Source organism: Pelophylax lessonae (genome assembly GCF_965119305.1).
Source record: "Pelophylax lessonae genome assembly, chromosome: 1".
Lineage (NCBI taxonomy): Eukaryota > Metazoa > Chordata > Amphibia > Anura > Ranidae > Pelophylax > Pelophylax lessonae.
This window is the reverse complement of record NC_138768.1, coordinates 206,322,982-206,338,519: the sequence shown is the minus strand read 5'-3', so window position 1 is coordinate 206,338,519 and position 15,538 is coordinate 206,322,982. Positions and strand designations below refer to the sequence as shown.

The 15,538-nt window shown below is 43.4% G+C and overlaps 1 protein-coding gene across 1 annotated transcript in view; it reads right to left on the bottom strand.

Moving 5' to 3' along the window:
- The window catches only part of ISOC1 (isochorismatase domain containing 1), a 91,417-nt gene extending 77,789 nt beyond the window's left edge, over window positions 1-13,628 (bottom strand). The window contains exon 1 of the mRNA XM_082243798.1: window positions 13,111-13,628. Within this exon, the coding sequence (XP_082099924.1) occupies window positions 13,111-13,449 (339 nt within the window). The 5' untranslated portion in view covers window positions 13,450-13,628. The remainder of the gene's footprint in view (window positions 1-13,110) is intronic.
- Between the last annotated feature and the right edge of the window lie 1,910 nt (window positions 13,629-15,538).

Here is a 15,538-nt window from a genome sequence, read left to right as displayed (position 1 = left end):
TAAGGGCAGTGGGTCGAGGCCCCTCTTATTTGCGTTTACCATTGTTTGTTCTATCACAACTAATCAAGACTGTAGTACCTCTTTAAGTAAGCTCAGACTGCCGCATGATACTAATGGACATGAACTCTGTGCGGTCCATGGCTTGTTTTCCTGCTCATTGCACCTACACCCTTCTCTTCCTCTCTGGCTGGACAAAGAAGAATCCCCACAAGGGTGACATTGTTACATTGATGTTTGGGGTGGAAGCCTGTAGTATGTTTGGGATTGCGGGCAGGGTGGGGGGGTTTGGAGACACGTTTCTACGATTTGGAACATTTCGTATTTGGTTACCTAATCTTGTTGCTTTAGTTTTGTTGTTCTATTCTAGTCCACACCGAAGAGGTTTCCATGCTTTGCAGAATGTCCATACTTTCCACTGATACCATCACATGCTATGGACCAGACAATGAACATCGTTCTCTGTGCTTTCTACGAGCCCTTTGCCACTACGCCATCATGGACGGTATTATGATTTAAAGGGTGATTCCACTTTTGTGGGGGGGGAAAAAAATAGCAAATAAAGGAAAAACAATATAACTTATACAATTTTGACGCAAATCATAATGTAATTGCATGTTATTAAAAATTACCTTTCCTTTTCAATTTGCAGCCACTGTCATTTTCTGAAAATGCAATGCAATGCAATATGGCTACCTGGAGCTGTTCTGTACACAAAATGTGTACTGACCACACCCGAGAAACAATGTCCTGCTTGTGTGATTGGCTCACCAATTTTCCCAGAAGTTTGCATAAGATACAAATCAGATTTCTGGCATTCCATGCAACAAAAAAGTCAATTTTGGTGAGATACTCCCAATAGGAATACATCTAAAGGGATGCTGGCCCAGCAGCTTCCCTCTTTAGAGCCCAACAGCTGCCACAACTGACAGACAATTATGAAATCACTCCCATTTGACTCACTCAGCACAGAGGCACAGAGGAACAAACAATGATTTCTTCAGAATAACAAAAGATAGGAATCTGCAACAAGATTTGTTAAAATCCTTGTAATGTACATAGATCTCCCAGAGGGGAATGTTTTTTTCTGAGCAAAAGTGGAGTTATGTTTTAATTACTCAGTTTTATGGCACCACACATCTAAACCCTTAACATACTTATGGAATGTGAGAGGTCTTAAAGCGGAGTTCCACCCGAAATTTATACTTACCTCCATCTTCTCGCTCCCGGTCACCTGAAAAACAAATGGATAATCGCAATTTTTTTTTTTTTTTCACTTACCTTTTAGAGAAAATATACTCACCTTACTTCCTTCTTCCTCCCCTCGGCGGCCACGGCGATTCGTTACTTCCTGGCTTTTGCAATGATTCCTGGGAGCTGAACGTCATCGCTCCCAGGAATCATTGCGCCTGCACCGGCTCCGACGTCAGTTCCGGGGCGCGCGCGTCATTCCCTTCTAAACAGCTTCTGGGCATGCCCAGAAGCTGTGGAGGGATGACGCGCGCGACCCGGAAGTGACGTCGGGGCCGGTGCAGTGCATCGTGGGACCGAAGAAGGAGGAAGAGGACCGAAGAGGACGCGGAAGAGGATCGCGCTGGCTTCAAGCTGCCCACACCTGAGATGGCAGCGCTGGAGAAGACAATTTCAAGGTAAGTATTTCTCCTGAAAGGTAAGTGCAACCCGGGACAGATCAGAGGCTAGCCATTGTGGAATGTGCTAGCCCTGACTGTCCCGGGGGTATTTTTGTAAGAAAATGTAAAACTAGGGTGGAACTCCGCTTTAATTCTAATGCCCCATACACACATGCAGATTATCTGCAGACTTTTGTCTGCAGACTTACCAAAACCATATAATATGAGGTCAAACCTAAACATTTTCAATTTGTATGCAATCGGGCAGGCCCTTGCACTACATAGAAAAGGTAAGTCTGCAGACAAAAGTCTGCAGATAATCTGCACGTGTGTATGGGGCTTTAGAAAAAACGTGCTCTAGTCTTTAATCACATTCAAAAAATGCAAACCCCACATCATTCTCCTACAAGAACCTAATTGGTAGGTTCTAAAACTCCAGCCCTTAAACGGGCGTTCATAGGTCACGCTTCTCACTCCATGTACTCTAACTATGCTAGAGGGGTCTCTGTTTTAGTGACCAAGTCCCTATTGTGTACCCCTAAGACGGTTATGGACCCGTTTGGTAGGTTCATGGTGGTGGTTTTATTAATTAATACCTTACCCCATACTGTAGTAGCAGTTTATAGCCACTGTGAAAGGTGGTGGGATATGTGGGAGGTGCTGATGGCAAAGGTGCTCCAAGTGGCAGAGGGACCAATTATATTGGCAAGGGGACTTGAACACGGTGCTTTCTCCTGATGTAGAAAGACTAAATGCTGCATCTGAAGGTAATACCCTCTTAAAAGCATGTTTGACACAGTATCATTTAGTTGAGGCCGAGAGATGGAAACACCCAGACGCCCGAGCATATTCCGGTTTCTCCTCTACCTACAATACTCTAATTTAGATATGTGCTGTCTGCCTAGAGATGTTTTGCCTCGAGTGGTAGAGGTCCAGTATCTCCCGAGGGCTATATCAGACTACTCCCCTCTGCTACCAACTATGGCCTTGGACCAGTCATGAGGATACTTACTTTGGAGACTAAGCCCACTATGGTTAAAGGAAGAATGTTTTGAAAGAATGACTGCTGCCTCTATTGGCAATTTCTGGTCTGAAAATAAAGAAGTCCCATAGGGAGTTACCTGGGATTCCTTTAAGGCAGGGATCCTCAAACTATGGCACTCCAGCATGACTAGGCATGATCGAAATTGTAGTTCCTGAACACCTGGAGGGCCATAGTTTGAAGACCCCTGCTTTAAGGCAACCATTAGGGGGAGATATATTGGGGAACATAAATAAAATTTAGATCGGACAGGGAGTGGAAGGTTAAAGAATGTAAACAGATCCCTACAGAAGCTGAAGTGGAATATATTAGGAACCCATCCTCCTCTAATTTTAGGATCTGGAGAGATTATGCCCGCCAACTGGAATTAGTGCTAGTAGAAAAGACACAAAAGAAATGACTTTACCAATAACATATTTTTGAATTCTGAGACAAAAATAGCAAACTCCTAGCTGACTTAGTTCATTCCCAACATTCTCCCATTTCTATTCCTTGCATCTATGATGAACATCGAACTGTTTGCACCTCTCCATGTGACATAGCAAATGCGTTTATTAAATTTTATTCTACCCTCTATACCTCACATGCGGGTTATGGAGCAGAGGAGGTTCAGCAATATCCCAGGGGGATGCAGCGTAGTTGGATCTTCCCATCTCTGTGCCTGAAATAGAGGCAGCAAAACATTCCCTGAACCCCAATAAAACTCCAGGACTAGATAGATACCCGATTGAATGGTATTGTACCTATAAATAATTTTTGGCACAATTTTTTTTTAGCAGTTTATAAAGATGCTTTTGATAGGGAAGCATTAATTGTCCTCATCCCCAAGCCACACAAGCACAACTTCTATGAATCTTACCGATCAACATTGTTAATTAATGTAGATGCTAAAATACTAGCCAAGCTTCTTGCTAGACGATTGAATAAGGTAATAGCCTTTATTATAAATCCAGATCAAACTGGTTTCATACCAATGCGATCAACGGCTACAAATATGCGCCGATTGTTCATGATCCTGCAGTCTGTAGGGCCTAACCCAGATACTAGAATCGTAGTGCCCTTAGATACTCATAAGGCCTTTGATTCTATTGAAAGGCCCTATTTACTAGCGGGCCTTGTGCGGATGGGTTTTGGACCCAATTTTGGTGCATGGGTGGGGTTGATCTATTCTTGCCCTGTGGCTCATTTACGAGTAAATAATATTATTACTGATGCTTTTCAAATAGGACGGGGCACATGGGATGTCCATTATTGCCCCTATTGTTTGCCCTTGCTATAGAACCTTTAGCAGCTGTCTTAAGGGCCGATAGGGATGTTAGGGGCTGTTGGATAAATAAGCTCCTTAACTACAGCACTTAATCTCAAGATTGAGGGATTTTTTGGGTTTCAAAGTCAATTGGAACAAGTCAACTGTTTTCCCTTTTGATCCTGTGTCTACTCCTAAAATGACTCCAGATGCCCCCTAACAAGTGGTTACTAAATTCAGGTATCTTGGGATTGAGATCCAATTACCACTAAATACATATATTTCCATCAATGCCCCAATTTAAATTTCCAAAAAACAATTCGGGGAGATAAACAATATAATTTCCTCATTTTTATGGGATCCTAAACCACCTAGAGTCTCCCTTGACACGTTGCATTTTCCCCAATATGGCTAGAGGTTTGGCTTTGCCGAATCTGCAATGCTATTACTTGGAATCTCAACTAACACATATACATTGGTTGGTTCTTTCATAACCTAGAAATTGCCTCTGTAGCTACTCAAGCCGCTGTGGTTCATTCTTATGAGGCATTGATTGTTTTACATGGAAACAGCCCCTACACCTAACTCGAGGCAGATATTTCTAAACTCTCACACAAAATATTTCATATATGTAATAACAGAATAGGGGGTACTCCTCTGAGCAACTCACCTAATGCTCCTCTATGGCATAATACTCAACTAACTGAAATATAAAAGATACCAGATGAGGAGTGTTGGGCTACTTTTGGAATCAAATATGTGCACCAATTGTTTGAGGATCATACCATTAAAACATTTAGGGCCCTCCAGATTGAGTACAAGATCCCTAATCAAAATTTTTTCCGATACTTGCAACTACGTCATGCGGTAGCTGCACAGTTTGGGCCAACAGAGGTATCACTCTCTCTTACTACATTAGAGAACCTTTTATTTGAGGACGACCATTCAAAACTTATTTTCAGATACTATCTACTCCTTCTGACCTCCTCTTCTCCTAGGATGGATAGGATAGCTCAGTGTTTCTCAACTCCGGTCCTCAGGGCACACTAACAGGCAAGGTTTGCAAGATAACTGAAATAAATCACAGGTTATATAATTTGCTGCTCAGTGATTGCAGTATTCTAGTCTGCATCTCCCCAAGGTAATACTTAACATCTTGCCTGTTAGTGCGCCGAGGACCGGTATTGAGAAACACTGGGATAACTGATCAATGGAAATCTGACATTCCCTCACCAATGGAGGAAACATGGGCAGAGGTAGTGGAGTCTATGTTGTCCTCTGTCCTCTATCCTCTATATCAGCAAGAGACAAGCTTATACAATTTCATTACCTACACAGAGTCTTTTATACTCCGGCACGTTTATAGAAAATGGGTAGAGCGACCACACCACAATGCCATTGTTGTTATGCTGAGGTGGGTGACTACTTCCACAAGATTAAGATGTGTTCTTGTACTGAGAGATTTTGGAAGGCAATCCTTGGGTTCCTAGAAGACAAGTTAGTTCTTCCAAATATCTGTTCCATAGCTAGGTGTCTCTTGGGGGACTTTGGGGAAGAGGATCTTACCAGCACTAAAAAGGCTCTATAGAGGATAGTATTTTTTTTTACGCTAAAAAAGCCCTGGCACTTATGTGGAAAGAACCTACCCCCCCCCCCCCCACACTTAAATTCTGGATAGACCAGGTTAACAAAGCACTACCTATGTATAACTTAACGTACATTTCTAGGGGATGCCCCAAACATTTTTAGAAAATTTGGGCAGGTTGGTTCACTTTGGGGATGTTAATGTCTAAGAGATGTGTAGATGTGGTATATATTAAAGTGGAGATATATGGAAAATAGGCCAATTTACAGAAAATTGATACAATTACAACCTATAACTATTCACTCTGTGCGGAAACAAATACTCCAAAATTTAGTTTTAAGTTTTTTTTGTTTTTATATGTTAAGTTCTATATGCTCCTACAGTGATCAAGGGGCTATGGCCTAAGAACGCGCAGACTTTCTTATACCCATTTCTGTAACATGGAAGATGTACTACTGTTGTAAATTTTGATACTGCAAGACTATGTGATCGAATGGACTAATACCTGTATTCTATACTTTGATACATTGTGGATATTGTTAGAATTGTCTTTTCATTGAATATCAATAAAATTACCCTTTAAAAACTTTGCTGTATTTTCCAATGAAAGGGCATCAGAAAAAACAGTGTTTGCAACAATGCCTGCTTTACTATTGAGCTTCATTACAATGTTTGTGGAAAATTGCATGCTTCATTTTGCGGACCTCATGTTGTGTATTCAAAGGATACCTATATTTAGAGAAATACATAGGTTACCATTTGATGGTCTCTTTCTAACATTGCTATGCACCTGTCTGTGGTGGAAACAGAAGGTATATTTCCATGTGGTGCAAGTTAATTGAATGAAGGTTTTCAAAAACTATCACATGGATTCTGAGAACAATGAGCAAAGCACATCCTGTGTGAATGAGCCCTTACAGAAAACATGTTACCTATACAAGTTCAGTGCCGACAATAGACCCTAATAAAACTTAACGAAGGTGGGTTTTGGAGCACATAAATGAAAGGTAAAGGCCTTTATTAACTGACAGGTTTACTCTTCTATGCAGCTTTAAGAGTGTGCCTGTCTTCAGCACTGGACAGAGGCAGGATCTATAGAGGATGTACAGCCACATACTGAGCCTATACTGCACTGTCTTGAGGAGGAAACAAAGCAACCTAATAAAAAATTATTTAATGGAAATATCAAGGCTGCCACTGTTTACCTCTACATGTGAAATGTGTTGTTGCCAGCCTCTTATTTAATCTACACAGTGTTAATTTTGAACTAAAATTCTTGTATTTATTTCCCCACCCATTTATCGAATATGTCCTCACAGGCAGACCCGCTCCCCACTTTCCAAACCTCTATTATGCAGAACAAGGTTAACCTCTATTTTTTCGCCAGCAGCTTGTGCTGCAGACACAACTACAAGTGCTAAAGAAACGAATGGGAGAAAGCTTTCCCATTCATCACTACAGAATTAGTTTCCATGCCTGAGCACTGCAGCACAGGTGACCAGTGGAAAAATGGATATAACATTGACCAGCGTAATGGAAGTACAGGGAGTGAGAAACAAGATTTATGCTGCACCTGAGATCTGTATAAGGGTATAATAAGAGTGCTGTTGGTAAACCCATACACAAATTTTAGTTAAAAAGTGAACTTGTACTTTAAATACTTTTAACCACACATGCTAGTCAATGACTTCCTCAAGTAGTAAGGAAGAATAAGGAAGGGCTCTTTCACAAAGTCCGCCTCCGTAGGCGTATCCGTGCTGCTCAGCAGGGATCGATCCGCCGATCCCCGCTGAGCCGGCGGATGACAGCTCCGTCTCCGCTTGCAGTGCGGAGAGGGAGGTGTCACAGCTCCCGCTGCTCTCTATGGGGGATCGGATGAGAGCGGACCGCCTGTCCGCTCTCATCCGATCCGATCCCTGAACGGATGGAAAAATAGGGTTTCCATCCGTCCAGATTTCACGGACAGGATCGGATACGGGTGTCAGCGGGTGTCAGCGGAGGTGTCTCTGCTGACATCTGCTGCCCCATAGAGCTGCATGGAGGATCCGATCAGATCCGCCTAAAAAACTGACAGGCGGATCTGATCGGATCGCCTGTGTGAAAGACCCCAAAGATACCTGTGAAGCATGTACCTTTAAAAACAAGACAGTCGTAGCAGCTAACTGACCTGATAGTTTTGTTTTACTAACAAGACATGTTAAGCATGCTTTGGAGGTAAGACTGCCCTATTATAACAATTGGTGATTCAAATTACCAATTGTTTCTTTTAAAGTAAATAGAAATTTGCATTGTGAAATAACATACGCTTCATTAAGGATCTGATGCCCACAGCATCCTATTTTCGCTTTTATAGTAAAACCTTGGATTGAGAGCATAATTTTGTTCCTGGAAACGTACTTGTAATCTAAAGCACTCCTATATCAAAGTGAAGTGTCAATAGGGAATGCATAAAGCAGAAACCAGCAGGAGCTACAGAGTATAGTAGAGAATAGAGGTGCCTCTAAGGCCCCTTTCACACAGGCAGACCGTTCAGATCCACCTGTCCGTTTTTTTTGGCGGATCTGAACAGACGCCCCATTCATCCCTATGGGGCATCGGATGTCAGCGGAGACATGTCCTCTGACCTCCGATCCATCAAATCTGGATGGATGGAAACCCTATTTTCCATCCGTCCAGCGGATCGGATGAGAACAGACAGATGGTCCGTTCTCATCTGATTCCCCCATAGAGAACAGCGGGGACCTGTTCAGTGGGGGAATCGGCAGATCGATCCCCCGCTGAGAAAAACAGAGTCCGCCGATAGACCCTACAGTGTGAAAGGGGCGTAAGTGTAGCAATATTGTTACATTTAATGAAGGTACAACATTTAGCAACTTACAGGAGTCCTTCAAGCTTTCGGATCTCTCTACTGCAGGCCAGTCAGCCCGCTCATGATTGCAAACTGACAGCCCGCGGTGCGGAGGACAGTCTATGCGGACAGCTTTATCCTGGATGCCTGCATACTTAAATGTGCCGGTTTTAAATCATCAATCATGCAAGTTGCTAAATGTTGTACCTTCATTAAATGTAACCATAATGCTTCACTTAGAGGCACCTCTCTTACTTAAGCCTGAAAGAAGTTACATATTAACCCTTTGCTAATTAAACTTTTGTTCATAACATTACTGTTCCTCCCTGTGACATGGACGGTCCCTCTCACTGAAGTAGCACTGAAGTCATATCAAATCTCACAGTAGTGCTGAAGTAGGGCTTTAAATTGTACTACTTTAAATTGTACCTAGTATCAGAAAGTAAACATAAAAGTCAGTCTAGCTATATGTTTGGGTGAAGTCCCACCTGAAGGGCTCTTTCACACGGAGCAGACCGCATTGCGATCCACTCCGGCACTTTTTTTTTTTCACGAAGCAGATGACACTTGTGTCACCCGCTCCGTATGTCCGCATATCATCCCATCCGTTTGCGGATGATATACGGACATAATGTAAGTCTATGGGCATTGCGGATGTCAGCGGATGACACCGCTGACATCCGATTTTGCATCCGTTCCGTTTTTTAAAACGGAACAAAAATAGGGTTCTGTTCCGTTCCAAAAAACGGAACAGAACTGAAAGGAAGAAAATTGGATGTCAGCGGATGGTCATCCGCTGACATCCGCGATGCCATTGACATACATTATGTCCGTATATCATTCGCAAAAAAAATAGGATGATTCATGGACATGCGGAACGTCCGTGTGAAAGGGCCCCAAGAATACTTTCAGAAATAAAAAACAAACTATTAAACACTTCTATCAATTAACAAAATGGAAAGTAAAATGAACAGAAGAGAAATCCAAATCAAATCAATATTTGGTGTGACCACTCTTTGCCTTCAAACCAGCATTAATTCTTCTAGGTACACTTTCACACAGTTTTTGAAGGACTTCAGCAGGTAGGTTGTTCCAAACATTTTGGTGAACTAACCACAGATCTTCTGTGGATGTAGGCTGCAGACACTCATTATTGTACCGCTCTCCAGCCCTTCGACAAACTGCTTCCCGCTACAGCCAAATATTTTAAAATTTTGACTCATCAGTCCAGAGCACCTACTGCCATTTTTGAGCACCCCAGTTCCTATGTTTCCATGCATATTTGAGTCTCAAACTTGTTTCTACAACCTATGCATGAAAACATAAGAACTGGGGTGCAGAAAAATGGCAGCAGGTGCTCTGGACTGACGAGTCAAAATTTGAAATATTTGGCTGTAGCAGGAGGCAGTTTGTTCGTTGAAGGGCTGGGGAGCGGTACAATAATGAGTGTCTGCAGGAAATAGTGAAGCATGTTGGAGGCTCCTCGCAAGTTTGGGTCTGCATTTCTACAAATGGAGTTGGAGATTTGGGCAGGATCAATGGTGTCCTCAATGCTGAGAAAAACAGGCAGATACTTATTCATCATGCCATACCATCGGGGAGCAGTGTGATTTGTCCCAAATGTATTCTGCTTAAAGAGGAAGTAAACCCTCCTCTGCAACTTTTACCTATAGGTAAGCCTATAATAAGGCTTACCTATAGGTACTGTAAATATCTCCTAAACATGCACCGTTTAGGAGATATTTACCTTACATGCAGCCAGTGACGTCACTGGCGCATGCACTCTGAAGGAACGGCCGCTTGTGCCGTTCCTTCAGAGTCCCGTGTCGTGACCGTCGGCGCGTGCGCGGGAGTGATGTCACCGCGGCTCCGGCCAATCAGATGGCCGGATGCCGCGATCCCGGAAGACGGGCGACTGGACATGTCGCCCGTCATAGAGGTAAGCGGGCGGCACGGCGGGGGCTCGTTCTAAGGTAAGTATTTCATAATGAGCTAGTATGCGATGCATACTAGCTCATTATGTCTTTCTCTTTCAGGGTGAAAAAAAAAATTTTGGTTTACAACCTCTTTAAGGACAACGACTCCAAACATACATACAATGTCATTAAGAACTATCTTCAGCATAAAGAACAACAAGGGAGTCCTGGAAGTGATGGTTTTGCCCCCAAAGAGCCCTGAACATTGAGTTGGTCTGGTTTTACATGAAGAGACAGAAAGATTTGAGGCAGCCTACATCCACAGAAGATCTGTGGTTAGCTGTCCAAGATTTTTGGAACAACCTACCCACCGAGTTCCTTCAAAAACTGCGTGCAAGTGTACCTAGAAGAATTGATGCTGTTTGGAAGGCAAAGGGTGGTCACACCAAATATTGATTTGGATATCTCTTCTGTTCATTTACTTTCCATTTTGTCAATTGCTTAAAATAAACTAATAACACTTCTATTTCTGAAAGCATTGAAAATCTGCTATTTTGAAGTTTTGTCCCTGTGTTCTTGATCTTGGCTTCCTATTGAAAATCCTGCCATCTTGAGCCCTATTCACCCCCTTGATGTATATAAAAGATTTCCATCGTGTCTCCCCTTTCCGTTCTTTCCTTCAGACTGTACATATTAGGTTCCTGAAGTCTCTCCTGATACGTTTTATCCCTCAGACCTTTCACCACTTTTGTTAGCTGTCTCTGGACTCGTTCTGTCTTACCAATATCTGTTTGTAAGTGAAGTCTCCAGGACTGGACACAGCAGTCATGTAATATGCAATACATATCTAATTTTATTTATTTTTTTATGCACTAGGTCAAGGTAAATTTATGACGTTTAGCCTAGGAGTTTCTTCTTTCCCCTAGTAAATCAGCAGAAGAAATTTGACAGATTGGGGGAAATTTTCTGTTTTACATGTTACGAGTTCCTTTTTTGCTCTGACGGGGATGAAAAGCTATAAAGTGTATTCCAAAACCCATAACCAGATTTCTCTGAAGGATTGCTGCTTGTTTTTCACTATTTGAAAAGCTTTTATCCTAATCAACTCATCCAGACAAAGGAAAAAGGAAAATAACAGCTTAATGCACGCAATGTTAAAAAGGGTTTAATAGCTCTTTTGTGGTTTAAAATACACCGCAGGTTGCAGCACTCCTCCGCAAAATCCATTTATTAGATTACAGTAAATCATGTACAGATCCACTGTATCATCATTTCAGCTGATCATTTCTACCTATTCCATGGTGGAAGCAGCTTCTACTCTTTCTTCTGGAGACAGCCACTAAGAATTATTCAGGCCAGCAGCATCCAGACTTTTTTTTTTTTTTTTTTTTTTAAGCACGCAGCGCTGAAAGAGCATTAATCATTGGTGCCTTAGCTACCAAGGAAACAAGCTGGGCTACTTTTACACAATATTGATGCACCCTATATTTTAGTCCTAAACATGAAAGACCTCAATGACAACACTAAGTCGCTAACGAAAGGAAATGTTGGCACATTAACTGCCTAAACATTGAATGACTTATGCTGCTCATTTTAGTCATTCCTTCTACCAAAAACAGAGGAGTTAGAAATGGATGGACTCTGGGGGAGAAATAAGCCCTGTGGTCATTCATTCCACACAAAACTGACGATTTTATTATGGACGGACTCTGGGGGAAAAGAATAACCTTGTAGTCATTCATTCCACCCAAAACTGATCAGTTAGTGATGAGTGGACTCTGGGGGAATGAATAACCCTGTAGTCATTCATTCCACCCAAAACAAAGTTAGTTATGGATGGACTCTGGGGGAAAGAATAACCTTGTTGTAATCATTCATTCCACCCAAAACTGATCAGTTAGTGATGAGTGGACTATGGGGGAATGAATAACCCTGTAGTCATTAATTCCACCCAAGACAAAGTTAGTTATGGATGGACTCTGGGGGGAAAGAATAACCTTGTAGTCATTCATTCCACCCAAAACTGATCAGTTAGTGATGAGTGGACTCTGGGGGAATGAATAACCCTGTAGTCATTCATTCCACCCAAAACTGATCAGTTAGTGATGAGTGGACTCTGGGGGAATGAATAACCCTGTAGTCATTCATTCCACCCAAAACTGATCAATTGGTGATGAATGGACTCTGGGGGAATGAATAACCCTGTAGTCATTCATTCCACCCAAAACTGATCAATTGGTGATGACTGGACTCTGGGGAATGTATAACCTTATAGTCATTCATTCCACCCAAAAAAGAGGAGTTATGGATGGACTCTGAGCGAATAAATAACCTTGTAGTCATTCATTCCACCCAAAAAAGATGAGCTAGTAATGAATGGACTCTGGGGAATCTGAGCTACCTTGTCGTCATTCCTTCCACCCAACACTGATGAGTACCTATGGATGGACCCCAGGGGAGTGAATATTCTTGTTGCTTCCTTTCTATCCCTTGAGATCTTCGGAGAAGAAAGATCTCCCTATGGGAGTTGATGGTTGTGCTCCTGCTGACATTGGATTCCCATGGCTCCTACTGCTGTGGATGGTCTCTCGCCAGCAATACTATAGTCACCACATTATATGGGCAGCACACATACACCAGGTTGAATGAAACCCCCCTTATGGCAGGTAGCTGGACCCAGGGTCAGTGAGGAGATCTTGTTGCTGAAGTCTTCCAACCTACCAGCACCCACTCATAACTGAAATATCAGTTTCAGATGGCCGGTGAGTTTCAACCTAAAGCAATCTCTATGACGGATGAGAACTATTTCACATGATTGCAATGTAACGATGATGGTGGCACTGACCTGAATTTGTAGAGGGACCAGGCGGACTTTACACCGGTCACTGACCACAAAGCCCTTGGGTAGGTCAATGTATTGTCCCCATTCTTCAGCGAAGAGCTGCACCACAAACTTCCGATGCATGTCCATCTGATCCCCGTATAGGCTGAGGAACTTCTGGATTAGGACTTCATAGCCCGCGCCGTGGGGCACAGAGGAAGGCCGGGCGAACACGGAGAAGCAGAAAAGGACGGGCACACTGCTGTTGTTGCCACCACAGCCTCCCAGGGCAGCACTACTGCTGTTGTTCTGGATGCCGGGACAGCTGTTCACCTGTGCTGCACACACTGGCTGCTCTGCCATGGTCACCAGCTGCTGCGGACAAAGACACAAAAAAGGGGGTTATACCGAAGTGCTCTGGCCAGCCCCTCACACCAAGTGTCAGTGCCAGCCCAGAGGAGGGAGGAGGAGAGAGGAGGATGCAAGCAGTGGGTGGAGGGGAGAGCCTAGGTGATAGACACACACTCCTTCCTCCTCCTGTCATTGCCTTCTCTCCTTCCTCACACTCTCCCCTCCCCCTTCCCCCTCCTGTGCCTGCAATACATTGCACGAAGCAGCGTGTCTCTGATTAGGAAGTGAGAAGGGCTCTGTGATTGGAGGTTGCCTGACACCCGGCTCTGTGCGCCCACATCTCACCAACCTGTGGCTGCCCAGCTAGAGCGGACCCCCTCCCCTCGGAGACTAGGCATTAGAACAGAGCAACTTCCTTTACCTGACCCCTGACCCCTCACCGCCCGCCGCCCCAGCAATCCCCGCTACTCACTTCTGGCACACACCGAACACGTGCTGACGTCAGCTGGTCTCATGAGGGGGCGTGGCCGCAACAGTCGGTTCGTTGGAAGCTGCCGAGAGAAGGAAGTGCTGGGGACACAAAACAGATATATCTGGAGAAAGTGCTGGGGACACAGATATATCTGGAGAAAGTGCTGGGGACACAAATATATCTGGAGGAAGTGCTAGAGGAAGTGCTGGGAATAAAAATCTATCTAGAGGAATAGCCGGGGACACAAATCTATCTAGAGGAAGTGCAGGGGACACAAATATATCTAGAGGAAGTGCAGGGGACACAAATATATCTAGAGAAAGTGCTGGGGTCACAAATATATCTGGAGGAAGTGCTGGGAATAAAAATCTATCTAGAGGAATAGCCGGGGACACAAATCTATCTAGAGGAAGTGCAGGGGACACAAATGTATCTAGAGGAAGTGCAGGGGACACAAATGTATCTGGAGAAAGTGCTGGGGACACAAATCTATCTAGAGGAAGTGCAGGGGACACAAATATATCTGGAGAAAATGCTGGGGACACAAATATATCTGGAGGAAGTGCTGGGGACACAAATATATCTGGAGAAAATGCTGGGGACACAAATATATCTAGAGGAAGTGCTGGGGACACAAATATATCTGGAGAAAATGCTGGGGACACAAATATATCTGGAGGAAGTGCTGGGGACACAAATATATCTGGAGGAAGTGCTGGGGACACAAATATATCTGGAGAAAATGCTGGGGACACAAATATATCTAGAGGAAGTGCTGGGAATAAAAATATATCTAGAGGAATAGCCGGGGACACAAATCTATCTAGAGGAAGTGCAGGGGACACAAATATATCTGGAGAAAGTGCTGGGGACACAAATATATCTGGAGGAAGTGCAGGGGACACAAATATATCTGGAGGAAGTGCTGGGGACACAAATATATCTGGAGAAAATGCTGGGGACACAAATATATCTAGAGGAAGTGCTGGGAATAAAAATATATCTAGAGGAATAGCCGGGGACACAAATCTATCTAGAGGAAGTGCAGGGGACACAAATATATCTGGAGAAAGTGCTGGGGACACAAATATATCTGGAGAAAGTGCTGGGGACACAAATATATCTGGAGGAAGTGCTAGAGGAAGTGCTGGGAATAAAAATCTATCTAGAGGAATAGCCGGGGACACAAATCTATCTAGAGGAAGTGCTGGGGATACAAATCTATCTAGAGGAAGTGCAGGGGACACAAATGTATCTAGAGGAAGTGCAGGGGACACAAATGTATCTGGAGAAAGTGCTGGGGACACAAATCTATCTAGAGGAAGTGCAGGGGACACAAATATATCTGGAGAAAATGCTGGGGACACAAATATATCTGGAGGAAGTGCTGGGGACACAAATATATCTGGAGAAAATGCTGGGGACACAAATATATCTAGAGGAAGTGCTGGGGACACAAATATATCTGGAGAAAATGCTGGGGACACAAATATATCTGGAGGAAGTGCTGGGGACACAAATATATCTGGAGGAAGTGCTGGGGACACAAATATATCTGGAGAAAATGCTGGGGACACAAATATATCTAGAGGAAGTGCTGGGAATAAAAATATATCTAGAGGAATAGCC